The 19,653-nt window shown below is 36.9% G+C and overlaps 1 protein-coding gene across 3 annotated transcripts in view; it reads left to right on the forward strand.

Annotated features, from left to right (window-relative positions):
- Positions 1–19,653, forward strand: part of TENM1 (teneurin transmembrane protein 1) — a 596,847-nt gene that overhangs the window by 316,431 nt on the left and 260,763 nt on the right. For all 3 annotated transcript variants that reach the window (XM_023756535.1, XM_023756543.1, XM_023756550.1), the window contains exons 7-11: positions 7,849–8,048; positions 9,297–9,507; positions 14,309–14,410; positions 15,778–15,972; positions 18,817–19,017. In XM_023756535.1, the coding sequence (XP_023612303.1) occupies positions 7,849–8,048; positions 9,297–9,507; positions 14,309–14,410; positions 15,778–15,972; positions 18,817–19,017 (909 nt within the window). The remainder of the gene's footprint in view (positions 1–7,848; positions 8,049–9,296; positions 9,508–14,308; positions 14,411–15,777; positions 15,973–18,816; positions 19,018–19,653) is intronic.

Raw genomic sequence — 19,653 nt, forward strand, 5'->3', positions numbered from 1 at the left:
TCCTGGAATTTGAAGTCATTCAGTGTCTGTACCTAACTCTTTACACTTACACACTAATATATTTCTCAAGTGCAAGATTAGTCAATGGACTTTTTTACACAATCAGGTATCTATTTTCAGTGTCAGTAACAGTGGGATTTTTATTTCTAACATATGTTATTCACAGTTAATTCCCAAAGGTGTCTGTGTGCAAATGGTTTCAACTCTTACTCCCACCATACCTTTTGCTGAAATGTCAAAATAACTTATCAACATTACAAAATAAATTATCAAGCTTACTATTTTATTAATTCATACAAACAGTATTTACCAAGTATCTACTATGTACAAGATTCACTCCTCCTTTTCTTTTTCCCGCCTACTCCTGGACTATATAATGAGTATGAAAAGCCATGTGTAATACACAGTCTGGAATATCTGTCCCTTAAGAATTGAGAGTTGAATACATATTTCTCTTCAACAGTTCATATAAGGAAAATTATACAAGGCCACATGATGGAAGAGGGTTGGTTTTCACTGTTCTTTTTCATCTCTGCTGCTTTTGATCACTGGAAGTATAGGTTGATTTCACTTCCCCATTTTGTTTCAAGCACTGATATTCTAAATTTCACAAAGACTTATTCCTGTGAAATGATTATTATATTTGAAGGAACACAGAAATGATGGTATGTAAATCATGAAACACACTAGGGCTAATTCAGGTGAAAGACCATACCAAAGCCATTTGATTCTATTTTTTGGAGATTTTGAATGTGCCATAGGGTGACGTAAAGGGCAAATATGATCTTAAGGTGTGTTTATTTGGACATTTCCTTTATTTTTAAAGCATTATCTTCTTAGCTTAGTTAATTTTCATGGAATTAGAAAATGTTTTTAGAAGACTACTAAGATTGCTGTCATGGACAATACTACAGCCTTTAACCCTAGTCATTTTTATATAAGTATCTGGTAGTGAAATCTTTTTCATGACCAAGTGTCAGTATCTTTTACTAATGTTCCACTGAGTTTTGCACAGAATCATTGGCTGCAACATGTCTAGCTATATTAAGTAGGAAAAATAAGTGTATATATCCAGAATATAGTCATTTACCAACTATTTAGCCTAAGCCACCATCTGACCATTTGACCGTCCAACCAGTAGTTATGACACAAAATGACCACCAGGGGGCAGATGCTCCAACTAGTAGCTATGATGCACACTGACCACCAGGGGGCAGACACTCAATGCAGGAGCTACCGAGCTGCGGTGACTTAGCAGCTGCAGTTCTTGGGTGATGCACCTGGAACCAGAGAGGAGGGAGCCCAATTCCAGGGTGCATCACCCAAGAACCGCCCTCTCGCAATCCAGGACCCCTCAGGGGATGTTGGAGAGCCAGTTTTGGCCCTATCCCCACAGGCCAGACCGAGGGACCCCATCGGTACACAAATCCATGCACTGGGCCTCTAGTGTTATCCTATATAATAAAAGGGTAATATGCAAATAGATCGAATGGCAGAACAACCAAACAACCAATCAAAGTGTAATATGCTAATGATATACTAAGTCTGCTCGACCACTCGCTATGACATGCACTGACCAGCAGGGGGCAGACAGTCAGCTGGTCGACCAGTCGTTATGATGTGCAGTGACCACCAGGGGGCAGATGCTTCGACCGGTAGGTTAGCTTGTTGCTGGGGTCCAGCCAATCGGGACTGAGTGAGATGGGCCAGACATGCCCTGGAGCCCTTCCACAGCCCCTTCCCAGCCCGATGGTGCACTGGTGGGGTCCCTCAGCCTGGCCTGTGCCCTCTCGCAATTCGGGACCCCTTGGGGGATGTCGAAGAGCCAGTTTCAGCCCGATCCCTCAGGCCACTCCCCTTGGGAGGGCGCCAGACACAGGGCTCATGGCTGGTGAGCGCTGCTGCGGCAGCACAAAGCTCTCCCAGTCGGGGTTGATTGGACGCAAGCCCATGGCAGGCACAGTGGGGCCAGGTTGAGTGGGAGTGGCAGGTAGGAGTTGCAGGCGGCATTGGGTTGTGGGTTTTGGCCCGATCCCTGCAGGCCACCCAGAGGGACCTCACCCATGCACGAATTCGTGCACCAGGCCCCTAGTTTATAATAATGTTATTAGTATTCGGGTATGTGTCTGAGTCTAGATGTAATGAAGCCTTGGTTTAGTCAATAACAGCCATTGCATGCAGTGTCTGTCACCAATTCCAGGCCCCAGTTTTTACCTTCCAAGTAGCTTGACCTTTTTTTCTTGAACTTAACTCCCATCAGTTAGTTTGTCATCCTTTAACATAGCCATCTGCCATTGTTTTTCCCCACTCAGCAACTGATGCCTGTATTGTAACCAAAAAAGAGAGTGCTTGGCGCAAACTAAATTTGTGGATATTGGTGAGACTGTGATAACTACAGTACTGCAAAGTATGATATTATCTGTGGCTCTGTGCAATTCATTTTGGATTTGTGCAAGGAAGTTACTGGAGAATACAGTATTCCTGGGCCTTCTGATATGCTTCAGTAAAATAAGTGGTTAAATGACAATCAAAACATGAATATTACAAAAACTGTACCTTAGCACTACAATATTTTAACTTTGCTGCTGCCAATTTGCAAATGAAGGATCAAAGTTAATGGTAAGTTTGGCCAAAATTATTCCAGTTACCTATATTGATGGAGAATTTCTTCCTAAAATCACATTACATGCTGTTTTTCTGCACGAAACTTTTTTCTCTTTAGTGTCCAACTTTAAGCTACATTAAGAAAATAATGAAATAAAGGAACTAATCATCACTACATTGTAATTCAAAACTAATTTTAGGAGAAGATAAAATGGAGCCAGCTATTTAGTGATATAAACTACTAACAAGGAGATACCTTCCTCTCTGATGCACTAAGCTCCAAAAGGTTAGAGGCTGCAAAATTTTCCATCTGCAAGCTGTGAGAATTTCTCTTCTCTAATACCAAAATGCTGCAACTTACCAAAAATAGCTTGCTTTGCTATTTTTATTTAAATTATATCCACATGTTCATTCATGTTGTCATTTCGCCTACCTTGCCTTAACTATGATGCAAGCTCTCAAAGGGTAAGACCATCTTCTGTTAAAATTATTTTTATAAATGTCTTACGATTATATGCTTCGGATATTTAGTAATGCTAATAACCAGGAAACTCCAGCAACATAACTTCACGAGTTTCATTTGATTTAGTGAATAACATTTAAGTAGCCTCATTATGCAATATATGGTGCTATAAAGTCAGACGGAAGAGATAGTGTAGCATTTGGTAAGGCTCGTATATAAAGGTTAATGTCCATCAGCCAGTTTTGCCTTGATTTTTTAGAAATGACAGTGTCTGTATTCATTAAAGGCTGTTTGCAGCACCTTTAAAATAGTGTTTGCTACACCTAAATCCTTTAGAAGTGTTTTATATTTTTAATATTGTTTGCATGACCAAATGATGCATATTATGAAGTGGTAAAAGCCTCCAATGAGGAAAGCAGTTGAACAAACTGAACATTAAGTGGAGAAGAGAAGTAAATGTCCATATAAACACAGACTCTTAATTGCCTGCTCATTGAAGACATTTGTCACCTTCAGGACATTAAGAGTTAAATGTTGAATCAACCCTTTGGGGACCACACTTTTCTTTCTGACATGGAAAAAAGTAACCTTCAGTGAAAAATAAAGTCCTCAGTTGGTCATTCATCATCTCAAAGGGCATATTTTATTATAAATGTCAATTCCATAAAATTGTGTGTCCTGTAATACATAATTATGTTCAAAATTGCATTTGAAATGTATTATTAACAGTTAACAGTGAACATTCTTAAAATAGTTATTACTCTTGGCCTTAACACAAAAAGCAATAATGGAGATATTTTAGGGAGTTAAAAGCTGTAAGACTTTGGCCTCTGAATAAAGCCACTGCAGGTGTGTTTCTTAATGGGATGTTAATTTCACAGCAGGTAAGCACAAAGGATAGAGACCATGTGTGTTTTTAAACTGTGTTTGGTGTGGAGAAGAAGTTGATGGCTGAAAATATGAAGGCAATGTGAAATGAGGCCGAATTGAACTTGCCCTCATGAGGATAATCCGCCTTGCTTAAGATCAAGTCAATCCTCTTGTATCCCTTTTCTCCCCGCCACCACCACATAATAAAGAATTCCACAGAAATAAATATTAAAGTAGCATGTCAGAAATCACTAGAAAATATGGCAATAAATAATAAAGATCTGATGGTCCAAATTCAACATCCTCTCACACAACCCATCTCCTTCTAGGAGTCTTCTTTGTGTGTGTGTGTGTGTGTGTGTGTGTGTGTGTGTGTGTTTAATATGTGTTTATTGATTTGAGAGAGAGAGAGAGAGAGAGAGAGAGAGAGAGAATAGAAACATCAGTGATGAGAGAGAATCATTAATCGGCTGCCACCTGCACGCCCCCTATTGGGGATTGAGCCTGCAACCCGGGCATGTGCCCTTGATCGGAATTGAACCTGGCACCCTTCAGTCTGCAGGCCGACACTATCCACTGAGCAAAACTGACTAGGTCTAGGATTCTTGTTTTTGCTACCAACATTAAGTCACCCAAACTCATAATCGTGGGGTTGATTTTGACCTTGCCTTAGCCCCCATACCTAGTGTCCCAATGTCGAAAGAACTTTGCCTCTCCATGTGTGGGCTGTGGACCACTAAACATGGGCATTAATGGGAACTTGTTTGAAATATCAAATCTCAGACCAAGAGAATCATAATTTGCATTTTATCAAGACCCCCTTCTTATGCCCATTCAATTTTGAGGAGCTCTGCTATAGTATTTTCCTTTACATTGTCTTCGTTCCACTTTTTTTCCCCTTTCCTTTCTGGGGAAATAACTTTTTATTGTTACAACTCTATATTTAGATATATTTTGTATACAAAACATGTAATTCGATTTTACGTTTTGATTAGGAATGATGGTTCTTTCATTTTAACACAAGTGTTTAGTTCATTGCTCTTTGATTTAATTATAGATATAGATATATGAAAGTTATCGTCCCTCTTTTGTGTTTGCTAATTAACCATTCTAGTCTTCCCTTTCTTCTTTTGTTTAAACTATTTTTATCTTGGATTTATTTTCTCTATGCTACTTCAGAAGATACTTTTTTGCTTTTTAATATTTACACTTAAAATTACAGTAAGATTTTTAAATATATAATAACCTGAAGTTGACTGATATTTGTACCATTATTTGGGATAATCCAGTTTTACACTTCCCAGGTAATATGTGTTTGTTTTTAACTTTATTGAGGAATAACTGAGAAGTATAATTATATTATATTTAAAGTGTACAACATGATAATTTGAAAAACATATGCATTGTAAAATGATTACCAAGATCAAGATAATTAACACATCCATCACCTCATATAGTTAACATAGTCAACTCTTTTTGTGTTTATGGTGAGAAAGCTTAAGATTTACTTTCAAGTATATAATACCATATTTTTAACTATAGTCTGAACTTTAGAGTCTCAGAACTTCTTCTTATAACTTAAAATGTACACCCTTTTACCTATATCACCCCATTTGCCCCTCCTTCCAGTGCTGACAACCACTGTTCTATTCTCTATTTCTATAAAATCAGCTTTTTCTTTTTTAGATTCCACATATAAGTGACACTATACAATGCTGGTCTTTTTCTGGCTTATTTCACTTAGCATAATGCTCTCCAACCTCATCCATTTTTGTTGCAAATAGCAGGATTGCCTTTTTCTTTTCATGAGTGAATAATATTCCATTATCTTATTTTGTATATGTGTGTGTGTGTATCACATTTTTTATCTATTCATCCATCAAAGGTCATTTAGGTTGTTTCTATATCTTGGCTATTGCGAATAATGTAGCAGTGAATGTGGGTGTACAGATATCTCTTCGGGATCCTTATTTCAGTTTCTTTGGATATATACCCAGGAGTGCGATTAATGGGTCATACAGTAGTTCAATTTTTAATTTTTTGATGAACCACTATTCTGTTTTCCAAAATGGCTTTACCATTATGCCTTCCCATCAACAGAATATAAGGCTTCCCTTTTCTCTACAGCCTCGCAACATTTGTTATCTCTTGCCTTTTTTATAATATCCAACCTAAAAGGTGTGAATTGATATCTCATTGTAGTTTTGATTTGTATTTTTACAATGATTAGTGATGTTGAGCACCTTTTCATATACCTACTGATCATTTGTGTGTTCTTTGGAAAAATGTCTATTCAGGTCCTTTGCCCATTTTTTTAATTTGAATTATTTGCTTCTTTATAATTGAGTTGTATGAGTTTTTATATATTTTGGATATTAACCCCTTTTCAGATACATAGCTTGATAGGTTGCCTTTTCAATTCATTGATTTTTTTTCTCTTTGTTGTGCATAATCCTTTTTAAATTTATTTTTTCTTTATTTTTACATAATTATTGACCCCTTTATTCCTCCCTATACAGTCTTCCACCTTCACCACCCCTCCCCCCACAATCACTATACTGTCCTCTGTCCATGAGTTCTTTCTCTTTTTTTGCTCAATCCCTCCCCCCTTTCCCACATCACTCTTACCTTATCAGATCTGTCTGCTTGCTCTCTATGAGTCTGTGTCTATTTTGCTTCTTAGTTCAGTTTGTTCATTAAATTCCACATATGAGTGAAATCATATGGCACTTGTCTTTTTCTGACTGGCTTATTTTACTTAGCGTCATGTTAATTTGGCATAGTACTACTTGTTTATTTTACAATTGGCTAGGATGTACTTTTTTCAAATTTAGATCTTAATGTAATTTTACCAAGTTATTGCCCCATAATGCCTGTATCATTCTTGTGTCTTCCTGCTTAATCATCCTATCTTCTGCCTTAAGGTTAGCCTTTCTAATGCATCCAGACTTCTCGACTCTTCTTAAAAACCTTCAGTGGCTTTCCATTCTTTATTCAATAAACCCTTTAGGGCTGACACTCAAGACCTTATAAAATGTGATTCCGTCCTTTCCCTCCATCCCTATCTCCAACTGCTCATCTATATATATAACTTAGCTTTACAATTTTCTCTCCTCTTTGCTTTGGTTCAAGCTGCTCCTTCCATGTGGGACAAGCTTCCCAACAGCTCTGTTGAAATCCTCTCCCTCTTTTAAGGCCCATATTAAATACCACTTCCCATAAATACCCTTTTCTGGTTCGTTCATTTATTGAGAAAACATGTACTGATCATATACTATTTGCCCACCTTCTTCTAGTTACTGAGGATAAAGCAATGAACAAAACAGCCACAGCCTCATGGAGCTTATATTGTACTGGGAGAAAATAGGCAATAACAGTATATAAGTAAAACAGGTTATATGTTAGGTGGTGATAAGTACTAGGGAGAAACATAAAGGAAGATAAAGGGCATAGAGACAGCTAGGAATGAAGAGTATCCTCCAACTGAATACCTTTCCCCCCTTTGAATAACCAGAGTACTTATTTTCTTTTACAACGTGGTTATTTGTGTACTTGTCCTATTTTATCTCTTATATTCAAAGCTCCTTGAGAGCAAGAACTGCATCTTACTCATTTTTGTATCTCTTGCAGCTTCTGGGGCAGCATTCAGTAAATAATGGTTAAAATGAATCAAATGATGGAAATAAATGCAATAGCAGTTTAATATAAGGGAGAGACTGATATAGTGGTTGGTTAGGGAGGGCTGCTTGGAAGATATTTAATTTGGGTAAAGCCTTGACATATGGGTGGTGTGGGGAGTAAGAAAGATCTGAGTAAGTCATTTTGATGTATCTGTTCTTGAAAAACTAAAAACCATTGCTTTATAAATTAAGATTAATGTTGTGTGTAATTTTCTTTACTTTTAAAACCAGTATTTCAGAAGGGCCGAGCAATAGACACTGGAGAAGTTGACATTGGTGCACAGGTCATGCAGACCATTCCTCCTGGCTTATTCTGGCGTTTCCAGATTACTATCCACCATCCAATATATCTGAAATTCAATATTTCTTTAGCCAAGGACTCTCTGCTGGGAATTTATGGCAGAAGAAACATTCCACCTACACATACCCAGGTATTTGATATTACAGGTATTTCTTGACCCTTTTAAAGGGTGCTGGGATGACTAGTTTGGGGATTGTGACCTGCAACATGTGTGGGAGTCAAAGGTGAAGACAGACAATCTTTGCAATGAGCAACATCCAGAATAATCACACTAAAGCGAATGAAAAAAAAATGCCATTAAGAAATAAGGAATCATATTCAGCAGAGCAGATTCAGAAAAGGGAGTTTAATAAAGTATCCTTGAAACTTGAATCCTGTTTCCTGGAACAGGATGACCATGAGCCTTCCCAACCCCCTCATCTTACTTCTATGGTGCCCACACCCCCCTTTGCTGGTTCCGTGCACCTATGATCCCTTGTCCAGATGAAGGAATGCATATCAATAATGGAAATGAGTCAAAAGGCAGGTTTTGTCTTACAAGTAGAAAAGTTTCCTTGTTATTGTTAATAATAACTCAAATATGTAAAACCTCTATGGTTTACAATGCCCTTCTATAAACTGTAGCTACCTAATTTCTCTCATTCTGTTTTCCTTATCTCTTTCTCACATGAACCCATTTGGGACCCTGTTCCATCTAAGAAGTAGCATAAGGAATCATAGCTATCTGGGGCTTGCTTTGTTTTCAGAAGATATAACTGTAGTTCAAACCTTCCCTTCTGGGTCAGACTAGGCAGGGGATTAGAATGCCATTCAAATCTGACTATTGAAAATGTTCAAGGACACATGTGCCATGTGCTTATCCACTGATTAGGAATAAAAAGGAGAGTGTCCTTTGAATATTTAAATATGCTACTACAAAAATAGTAAATTATGTTTAATGTTTTCAAAGTTTGACTGTTTACTCATTTGTTTTTAAAAAATGTATAAAACTCTTTAATTTGTAAGGAAGGTCCTGGTAACATTTCTGAGGGTAATGTGTGGTTTCAACTGTCTTCTATCAGTATGGTAAAATATCAAGATTCTCTTGCATAATACTAAACAAAATATATTTCTATTTCTTGGTTTATTTATTTTTAAATGACTATTTTGAATACTCCAAAACTGAGAGGTTTATAACATTTATAAGTATAGTGGGGCTTTTCCCCTCAGAATTAATAATATTCTTTTGGGTTTAAATTTACTTAAAAATTAATAACTTCATCTTCCTCTTTGCCTGCCTCCAAAGCAAAGAAGTATGAAATAGGGCAATGAAGTTAGAGATGTCTGTCAGTCAAGAAGTAAAAGCAGAGGCTCATATTTGTGTTCATATTTGTTCCAGTTTGATTTCGTAAAGCTAATGGATGGAAAGCAACTGGTGAAGCAAGACTCCAAGGGCTCTGACGATAGCCAGCATTCCCCTCGGAACCTGATCTTAACCTCACTGCAGGAGACAGGCTTCATAGAGTACATGGACCAAGGGCCTTGGTATCTGGCATTTTACAATGATGGCAAAAAGATGGAACAAGTATTTGTGTTAACTACAGCAATTGGTAAGCTGCCTTGGCTATTATTTTGAATTGACAGTATAACTAGAAAGACACAATCAGTGATTAAAGTAATACAGATGTTATTTAAGCTTATTGCTCATTCTGCCTTAAACTCATTATTCAGGATAGGTCACTATGAGAAAGGCTTATATTGTTGTTGTCATTAATGTTGTTTCAATGCTGATTAAGAGTTTTTAAAAGGTCCATTATTTGCTGCTATTTTAAGATATTTGCCATACACTGTTTTGTATGTTTTCAATAGAAATAATTACCTGGATGACATTGTTACTGAGGCTACATAAGACAACTTCGGTGAAGAAGGGTCCAAGCAGGGGAACCTCTGTTAGTTCAAGACCTATTAAAAACAAAAAAACAAATAAGCACCTTTTAAAATGGAAAAACTTGCATCAGTCCAGTTCTTTACAATGACTGATTCTAGAACCAATCTTTAAGGTTTCAAAATACAAACTGACAGTACTTAAAGAAGAGTCTGAAAGAATAATAACTTGGGTCATTTAAAGCCATTTCTTTTAGAATTTTTTCATTTCAAAATCATCACAATGTCTCTTTTGGTGTTCTCAGGGTCTTTTAAAACATGTTCTTTTTAATACAATGTCTTCACCCACTCTTATTCACAGTTCACCCTAGTTAGTCAGAAACATCTCACTCTTGTCATTTTTTTGGTGAATACATTCCCCTTGACCCTTTGTGTGAATAAAGCTGAGCTTTTTAGCAATTTTAGAGCCCTGAGGATAAACAACTCATTGACACAGTATTTTATTGTGTGAATTTTCCTAAAATACTCGTCTGTTAAAAGAAGAGAAAATGTTTTGCAGCTGTCAGTTTTCTATACAGCTCTCACCATTTATCCTTTAGTTAATCTGTTCAACCATATGTTTAGGAAGATGTATTGACTGTTAATAGATATACCATCTGCTCTTTATAACAATTATGTTCTATTTTTACTCTATGCTGAAGACCTTGAGTCAGTAGAAAATGGTATTCCATCCATAAGTTTATCAAAAACTTTCTTCTAAAGTAATCAGAAAGCTAGTAAAAATGCACTAATTATTTTTCCCCTATTGAAATACTTTACTGATTTTATATCTTCAAAAGAAAAGGTGTTTGTTAAATTGGAAAAAATATTTTCAGTCATGACACTGTTTTGCCACTCATGGACCCGTTGGGGCAGATTCAACAGACACAGAACTTATATGATATTTTTCTATCCAGGCCCAATTTTGATAAGGCAATTGACAATGAGTTATGAGATCTAAAATACTTGTGAAGATTTTTCTCTCTTCCAGATATCCTTGCCCCTAAGCTTAAATTAAAATACTAACCAAACTATTTACCTTTTAAAAAGTCAATAGATCCAGAGACATGCTTGGAGGTTTTTTTTTTTCTATCCCTTACTTCCTCCCAAAAAGAACCTGATCTTTGAAATATAAGTGTTATTATCCAGATATTAAGCTGTCACTTTTCTATGCAACAACATACTAGTTTTTCCCTTTTGCAAGTTAGTTTGTTTACTTTTCTGTTGTCTTTTGATATTAGAAATAAGATAAACATTTCTCCTATAATTCTACTTAAAGAGAATCCAAGTAAATTTCCAAAAAAATCAAAAGTATGTAAATTATTTACTCTAAATTCTCCCCACTAATTTTTAATGTTTTTATAACTTATGTTAATTTTAGTGAAAAGAGACTAAAATATTTGCTTGAACAAAATAAGATTTTGTGTGAATTTATTCTAAATATTGCTTATTCTGTATTCATAATACTAGAATCAGTTGATTGAGCTTAACTCTATTTGGTCTGCTACTAATAAGGCTCCAGACAGTATTAATAACCAACATTTATTAAATGACTAACATAGATCTACATTAATATATACTATTTTCCAGTAGTATGGGCAGAGTTGTCAGTATCCCATAACCTCAGTCAGTCTGCTCTGTAACATGATCGTATAGGGAGTGCTACTCTGCCCCAAGCACTGCACTAGATGCTTTACATTCAGTTATCTTGTTTGATTCTCATCACAACCCTGACAGCACAGGTATAATGATAGTAATATTACAAATAAGAAAACAGACGCGTGGAATGAGTAAATAATTTGGTAAAGTCTCACAGCCAGCAAGTGGCAAAATTGAGATTTGAGACACCCAATATGCCTGTTTCCAAAGCCCATGCCCTTTAGAACATACATTCCATAGATTATGAATTATCTTTAGTTGCTCTTACAAGAAAACTTGCCAAAAGCAACACATCATCAGTGCAGACACAGATATGAAGAGGCTTAGACTCTAGTATAAGAACAGAACTGTAAGCATAGAACTTTAAAATGATTCTCTGCTCTAATGAACTGCTGTCTAGGAAGTGATTCTGCAGTAAGTTTTAAAACAAAGAAGGCAAAGTTTCCTGGAGGCCAACATAAATAGGAAAATATATTATTTTTCATTACTGGCTATTTAGGCGATCCTGTTGTAGCCATCCTCTTCCTGGAGTCCCTAGACTGTCTCAATGTCTCTTTGACACCCTGTGGAGATAGCAGCTTCCAATACCTCCTATAATGCGTTTTCTTCTCATTTGTGTTGCTGGTGTTAAGCTCTGTGCAGCAGTGGGCCCAGGGATAGCTTTTAGATAATTCAATAAGATGTAGGAATTTTTATTTATTTTGATAGCAAACTTTATTAAATGTCTTTTCTACAATAGCTACATTCCCATAAGACTACTTCCATAAAGTTGTCAATAGGAACTGGTGTGAAATGAAATTCAACTTTTTTTTACCTTTCAAATCTTCCTCCATGGCCTCTTATTAACCATCCAGACAGGGGAAATCTAAATATAGATTTAAAAACTGCCACTACTGCTTAGTATAAGAAAGTTAGATAAGTAGAAAATAGAGAAATAATTGTTCCATCTTAGAATGTAAAAAAGGACTCTTTGTGCTTTTTATAATGACCTTTTAAATAAATTAATAACTTTCTGAAAATAAAGGTTTAATGAGTTAAAAATGGTTAGCTCTTTGTCAAATGTTACATTCTCACCAGTCAAGTTGTAGTTCAGAAATGCCAAGTGTCAATTTCTTATCCAGTTCAGTTGTCTAAAACAGTGATAAAAGAACAGAGCATCATAAACCTACAAAAGGCTAGCTCATGTATTCACATGGGGTGGAGAAGAATGCCATCATCCAATTGATAATAGGCTGGCTACCCACACAGCCACTGGATTCATTCTCAGCTTTCTAAGAATCCCCTAATTAGACTAGATACCATTTCCTTCCTCTAGCATTTATTCTACCCAGGGCAGAGCTCCAAATCTAGATCACAAATTTTCTAACTATGGAAGTTTATTTGAAGCATTTGTATTCATTCTTTGAGGCTTCAATGTGGTGGAAACCTGCAGGATCACCTGCTGTATTTGTTAATATGTAGATTACTGGGCCACATTCCTCAGAGACAGATTTAGTGGATCTGGAGTGAAGCCCAGGCATCTGCATTGTAAGCACCTCAAGTAATTCTACTGATACAGGTAGTCAAAAATCCTCCATTGAAGAAATGCTATTTCTCGACCCTCAATATAATTATCATAGTTCAGAGGAAGATGTTAAGACTACTTCCTAGGATATCTTGTTTTAATTGGAAATAGCTTATCCAAGTGGAACTAGATGAAGTAGATAATTTGGATTGAAAAGAAAAAACTGGTGCATATGAGAAGCATGAGTTTAATAGACCAGAACATAAAACTAGGAATCCAAGATTGCTAAGTATAGAAAACTTACAGAAAATAGTAATGAAAAGATGATTTTTTAAAAAAAACTACAAGAGTAAAATATGCATATCATCATAGTTCATGGACTTGGAATTTAACACTATTATGTATGCAAATACAGTTTTAAATTAGAAACACTTTAATTTTTAATTAATTTTTATTGAGGTAACATTGATTAATAACATTATGTAAATTTCAGATGTACAACATTATAATTTTTAAAATCATTGTCAGAAACTGGCTTCTGTATAACTTTATACTTTTTCAATCAGAATACCTGAAGACTTGCCCAAGTTCTGTTACAGTGCATATCTTTATGGCACCAGAACTACCTATGGGCACCTTTAAAACCTTCTCAATTCCCCTAAAGCCTATTCTTCTCTAAGAATGGATTGAAGGGAAATTAGTGGCAGAGAAATGATAAGCATTTACAGTCAAGAAAGCATTTCTCAACAAAATACTTAGGTTCCAATGCTTTTAGTGGTGGTGAATTTAATATGAACACTTACTTTAAAAGCATTCCATTGTCACTTATTAATGAAAATGAAATACTGATTATCATATTTAAGCTGTCGAGATAGTAGATTAAACATTTTAAAGTGCTAGAGAAGACAATGTCATTTACTACAACCTAAATCTGAAAAATAAACAGTAGACTTAGCCTTCTGGTTACATTTTGAAGCCCACTTTGCTTTTGAGAAATGTCCTATAATCCTAGTACATTTTTAACTTTATCACGAATGTCTCATGAGAATATAATTCTTCTAGACCCTTTATGCACTTTAGAGATGAGATTGGTTTTTAGTTCTACTCTTGAATAGCCAATTCAGCAACTCCAGGGTGCTTTTAATAATTTGGAACTACATGTGACATCTTACAGAAATCTTTGACATCTGATTTTAAATAGTAAGTGCTCCGTAGACAGCAAAGGGCAAGAATGTTATAGGCCCAGAGTTTTTACAATTTAAAAAAATTAAGGACTCTGTAGTCTGTAGATTTGTTCATTTTTGTCTTTTTCTCTTTATTAATAGAAATAATGGATGACTGTTCGACTAATTGCAATGGAAATGGAGAGTGTATCTCTGGCCATTGCCATTGTTTCCCAGGATTCCTTGGGCCTGACTGTGCTAGAGGTAATGTTGCTCTGTTTTTCTGATTGACTTAGGGAAATGGATGTCATTTGAGAACTCAGGAGAAGGAGGAGTGGCAGTAGTGGTCATGGTAGCAGCAGTAATAGCAGCAACACTGCCCACTGCTGCTACCAAAAGTTGAGCACTTATTCCACCAGGAACTATTCTAAAAACTTTGTGTTATGTCTTTTAATTCCTACTTCCTATCATAGCCCTATGAGGTATATCTGTTATTATCCCAGTTTTATGGGCAAAGAAACAACCTCAGAGAGGTGAAATAACTTAACCAGGGTTACCTAACAGATGGGATTTATACCTAGATCATCTAACCCAACCGCTACTTGATACTCCCATGTCCTGCATAAACTCATTCATAATGGATGGACTTTAAGAGTTAGGCAAAGTAGTTGTTTATGCACTTCCATGTAAAATGGACTGAGTGGGCAATCAAATGGGCATGTAACCTAGAAAGTAAAGACTAGAAAGTCAGAAGTTCAACTTAGCAAACTTGACCATTTCCTAGACTTGCCCACAGTTTAATCCTTGAAAAGCTTTAGGTAAATCACATCATGTTTTCCCATAGGCTTACACTTACGACTTTAGAGATGCTTTCTGCTTATTTTTTGTGTTCTTACAGTTCTCAGTCTGCTAGTACTTTAATCTCAGGTTTCTCAGCCACTTAATTTCTTTAGGATAAATTCTATTCAATAGAGAATTCTATAGCACTTGCTAGGTTCCCAGTCCCGTGATAGATCTTGAGGAAGTGGGGGCAGTAGTGAAGATGATGGCTGGTAATAAAAAATAAGACAGAAGATACAGGTCCTGCCCTTAAGGAGTCCACAGTTTCAATAGGGAGACAATGACGAAGCAGAGAAAGTGTTCTACTAAAGGTCTGCACGATGTGTTATGTGTGTAGACATCTCTCCAGCATAGATCTTTTTAAATGTACAATTTTTAAAGATAACATTCTGTAAAATGAATAACTCCCCATGTATTACTTTTTTCAAATTTTCCGTTTCCCCCTCTAAAAGTAGCATATATCTTCTTGAGAAAGAAAAGCCATAAGAGAAAAAAATCCCTAGCTTATATTAATGATAATAATTATTATTATCTAAGTTTATGATATAATCAAAATCAAATGCCTGAAATAATTTCTCCACTCAGGATAGTTTTATAATTTATCTTTATCTCACCCCAAGAAAGGCAAATTCTGTTTATAATCATAAACATGTGCCTATTTAATACGGGCCAAGACAGAAATAGTACAATTTTTTTTGCCTAATATATTATACAAGAATCAATAGAGAATTGCTTGTTGGAGATTTTAAAAGCATTATGAAAACATTACAAGTTCATTTTCCAATCTTCAGATTCGTGCCCTGTGCTATGTGGTGGGAATGGAGAATACGAGAAAGGACACTGTGTCTGCCGAAATGGCTGGAAGGGGCCAGAGTGCGATGTTCCAGAAGAACAATGCATTGACCCAACGTGCTTTGGTCATGGCACCTGCATCATGGGAGTCTGCATCTGTGTGCCAGGATACAAAGGAGAAATATGCGAGGAAGGTCAGAGCCCCATTTTCATCTACTGCTTTAGGCTTTTCTCCCACTGAATTGTCCAAGGCACCATTCTATGCTTCTAGTAGAGAAATTAGTGGTCTTAGCAACCAATCAGTGCTCAATGTATCTGCTTTGTACATGGAGCAGGGGGTTGAAGTCAGGGGAGTTCATGTCTCTCCTGACAGTCTCTAATGTTAACGTGAGGTCATGTCTGTGACCCTTGCAGAGTAGTAATGAAAAATGGCATATCCCCTTCATTTTAACATTGTTTTATAACTTGAGAATTTCCATATTGATGATTTTAGGTGTTAATTCACATGCTTTCATTATTACAGACTGCAGTAGGCTACATCTTACATTAAAGCACATAATAAAAAATATATGCACATTTGGAACCATTTTATGAATGTTTTCTTTGGGAGTGATTTTTAATTACCATTATTATTGCTTCATATTATTTATTTTTACATAGCTCATGATAAACTTGACCTCCATGCCTAAGGAATCACTAATGAGTTTCAAGGAAGTGCCTTTATATTAAAATTCACCCCAAAGGAGCCTTTACACACAAAAGACATATTTTGAAATGGCAATAGTTTTATCATTTAAAGAGACACATTGGAAAAATAAGTTTACTAGTAGTAATCAGGCCTTTTTCATGCTACATTCCTCAAATAAGAGTGATTTCAGAAATAATATTAAACCATTACCATGGGAGAGGGTCTCATCACAACTATTGTTCAGGAAAGAAGCAGCTGAAAATGCACTATAATTGCTTTTTAAAGATGGCTCATTAAGACTATTACACAGCATTCTAAAGGGTTTAATCTCATTCTGCTCCATGAGCAAGCAAGAGTTTAGCTTTTCACCTCCCATTAGCAGTACTAGAATTTTGGTGTGAAGATTTTATCTGTTCCAATGAATGGCATTGGGACTAGTCTAGGCACCCTAGTGCCTGTGTTACTTTTGGAAATTGTTTGTATGCTATCCAACTGTAATCATGATATTTAAGTTGTAAATTCAGATGCTATATGGTCACACTTACTTACCCCAAAAAATGGTGCTATCACAACATCTACAATTTGCCAAGAAAACTAATCTAATGAATTCAAACTGTTTTATTTAAATTACATAAGCAGTTGAAAAAGGATATAGTGTTCTAGGCGTCACTAAAAATAATTGTAGAATAACCAAGATAGCATGGAATACCATATTTGACACTGTAAACTTCAAACACAATATTAAAAAAATGCTTTAAGTCAGACATCACAGACCAGGAGCCCACAGCCTAACCTGAGCTTATAGATGGGCCTTGTTTGATTCGCATAATGGCGATGGTGTTTTTGTTGTGTAATGTGACATATTTGCCAACATTTAAATAGAGAAGTGTCATATAAAAATCTCTATTTCTAGCCTCTTGTGAACAACACGAAACTCTGATAACCCTGGGCTCACATTCCTACATGGTGGCAATCAACTGGAGCTAAGAAGCAGCAGCTTCCTTTAAACTTCTCTCAGTTCACTCCCAACACACTCCGTTTTCTTACATCCAGCCCATATCATTTATTCCAGTTTGTCCCCTGCCTGGCCCCTTCAGCCATACAACTTTATGCCTCTGATTTAAGCATAACTTACATATTCATTGAAGGTGGCCTTTTAATAAAAGAAATTATATTAAGTTAAATCTTATTTATTCAAAGTATTATATTTTATATAATCAAATGGCCTTCTTCTAAAATGACATTTTATACTTTGGACTTTTCCTTTCCCTCCAAATAATGAAATAATAGAATGAGGTGTACCTTCTGATAGTTATTTGCTGATTAGCTCAGGTATTGAAGCATTGTGCTAATGATCCTGAGATCATGGGCTAATTATAATGGCAATTACACTAAATATATGCTTGTTTAAACTTCCTCTGTTCCAAGGCCACACCACAGCCTAAAACTAAGCCAGTCTTGCAAATGGTAGCAAATTGTATCCGTCCTTTTTCATTGCTGGAGAAGTAATTCAAAGCATACATCTGCATCGTAGTAAATCATTTTGTTTCATCTTATTTGTATGGGAAGACTAAAAGTTGGGAAATCAACTTTCCCATTTTCCATGGTGATTGAATTAAAAGCATAAAACAGTTCTCCCCAAGACAAGCATTGGAATCTACTTCCAATACAGTTTATATATTTGTATGTGTGTGCATATATATATATATATATATATATAGTCTCTAAAAATTATACATGTGTCAAAAAATTTCCAGACTCAGAATCACAGGCAAAAATAATTGAGTCCGTGATATTCTAAAACAGTAGACACTGTCACTGTGTCCTGATAGAAGGAGAAGCCACAAGAAAAGAATTTTTAATATGTTGCATTTTCAATGCTTCAGCAGTCACTTCGTCAATACCTTGAATAATTCAAACTTAAACTATATCAACTTCTCTAGACACATCAAGTAAAAGGCATTTCTGGGAGCTATGATTCCAATTTCAGAAAAGACAAGAAATGACTCACCAAAAATTCTTGAGCGTTTTTTTTCAAAGCGGAGGAATTCCTATCGAAGGCCCTCACTGATCCACTCACCCATTTGTGTGAGAGTGCTACACACTACTAACAATGTCACACAACATGCATGTTTCTTTTTTCTAAATTTAGGATGCAATCTTTATGATATCTAATGATATTTTAAAATGTTAATAATCTATTTTGAACACAGTGTTGACCTGAGTCATAGTATTGCCTGATTAAAACAGCAGAAATGGCATGATATTAGGAAATCAATGTGAATATCTCGGTGTCATATAATGGCCATACCTGTTCATTTTAATCTTTCCTCCTTTCTTGGGCCTTCAGAGGACTGCTTAGACCCAATGTGTTCCAGCCATGGCATCTGTGTGAAAGGAGAATGTCACTGTTCTACTGGTTGGGGTGGAATCAGTTGTGAAACTCCACTTCCTATATGTCAAGAGCAGTGCTCAGGACATGGCACTTTTATTCTGGACACTGGAATGTGCAGCTGTGACCCCAAGTGGACAGGATCGGACTGCTCAACAGGTACATTGGAATTGTCTCCTTCCTCCACTCCCAGGTCTTTGCCTTAAGGTAGTATTCCTTAAAGTCTCATTTGTATGCCTTTCATGCGTTGTAAAGGGCTTCTAGGTGTTTCCTAGGCTAGTATTTTACTGGGTTTTTATATACAGCACTAGAGGTTTGGTGCACAAAATTCATGCACAGGTGGGGTCCCTAGGCCTGGCTGGCGATCAGAGCCCATCAGTTCCCCACCTCCCTGCCTCCTCCTTTCCTTGCCGCCCACTTGCTACCACCACATGGTTCCCCACCTCCCCGCCTCCCCACCTCCCTGCCTCTCCCCCTCCTCCTTCTCTCGCTGCCTGTGTCTACCACCACCCACACCCAGTTCCCCATCCCAGCCCAGGGCTCAGGCCTCATCGGGCAGTCGGGACCTGCCAGCCCAGGGGGAGGGGCCAACTGCCACAGTGGCGGGCGGCCAGCGGGCTGATCAGGGCCTGCTGGCCGGGGATAGGGACGGGGGGAGGGACCCAGGAGGTTGGCCACTGGCCCCAAGGAAGGAGCCGGCCCTTGGCCCCCCTGGGAAAGGGGCTGCATCCACTGCCACCCACCCTCAGTTCCCTGTCCCAGCCCAGGGGCCAGCCCTGATTGGGCAATTGGGGC

This window comes from Myotis lucifugus, unplaced genomic scaffold (assembly GCF_000147115.1).
Source record: "Myotis lucifugus unplaced genomic scaffold, Myoluc2.0 scaffold_2, whole genome shotgun sequence".
NCBI lineage: Eukaryota > Metazoa > Chordata > Mammalia > Chiroptera > Vespertilionidae > Myotis > Myotis lucifugus.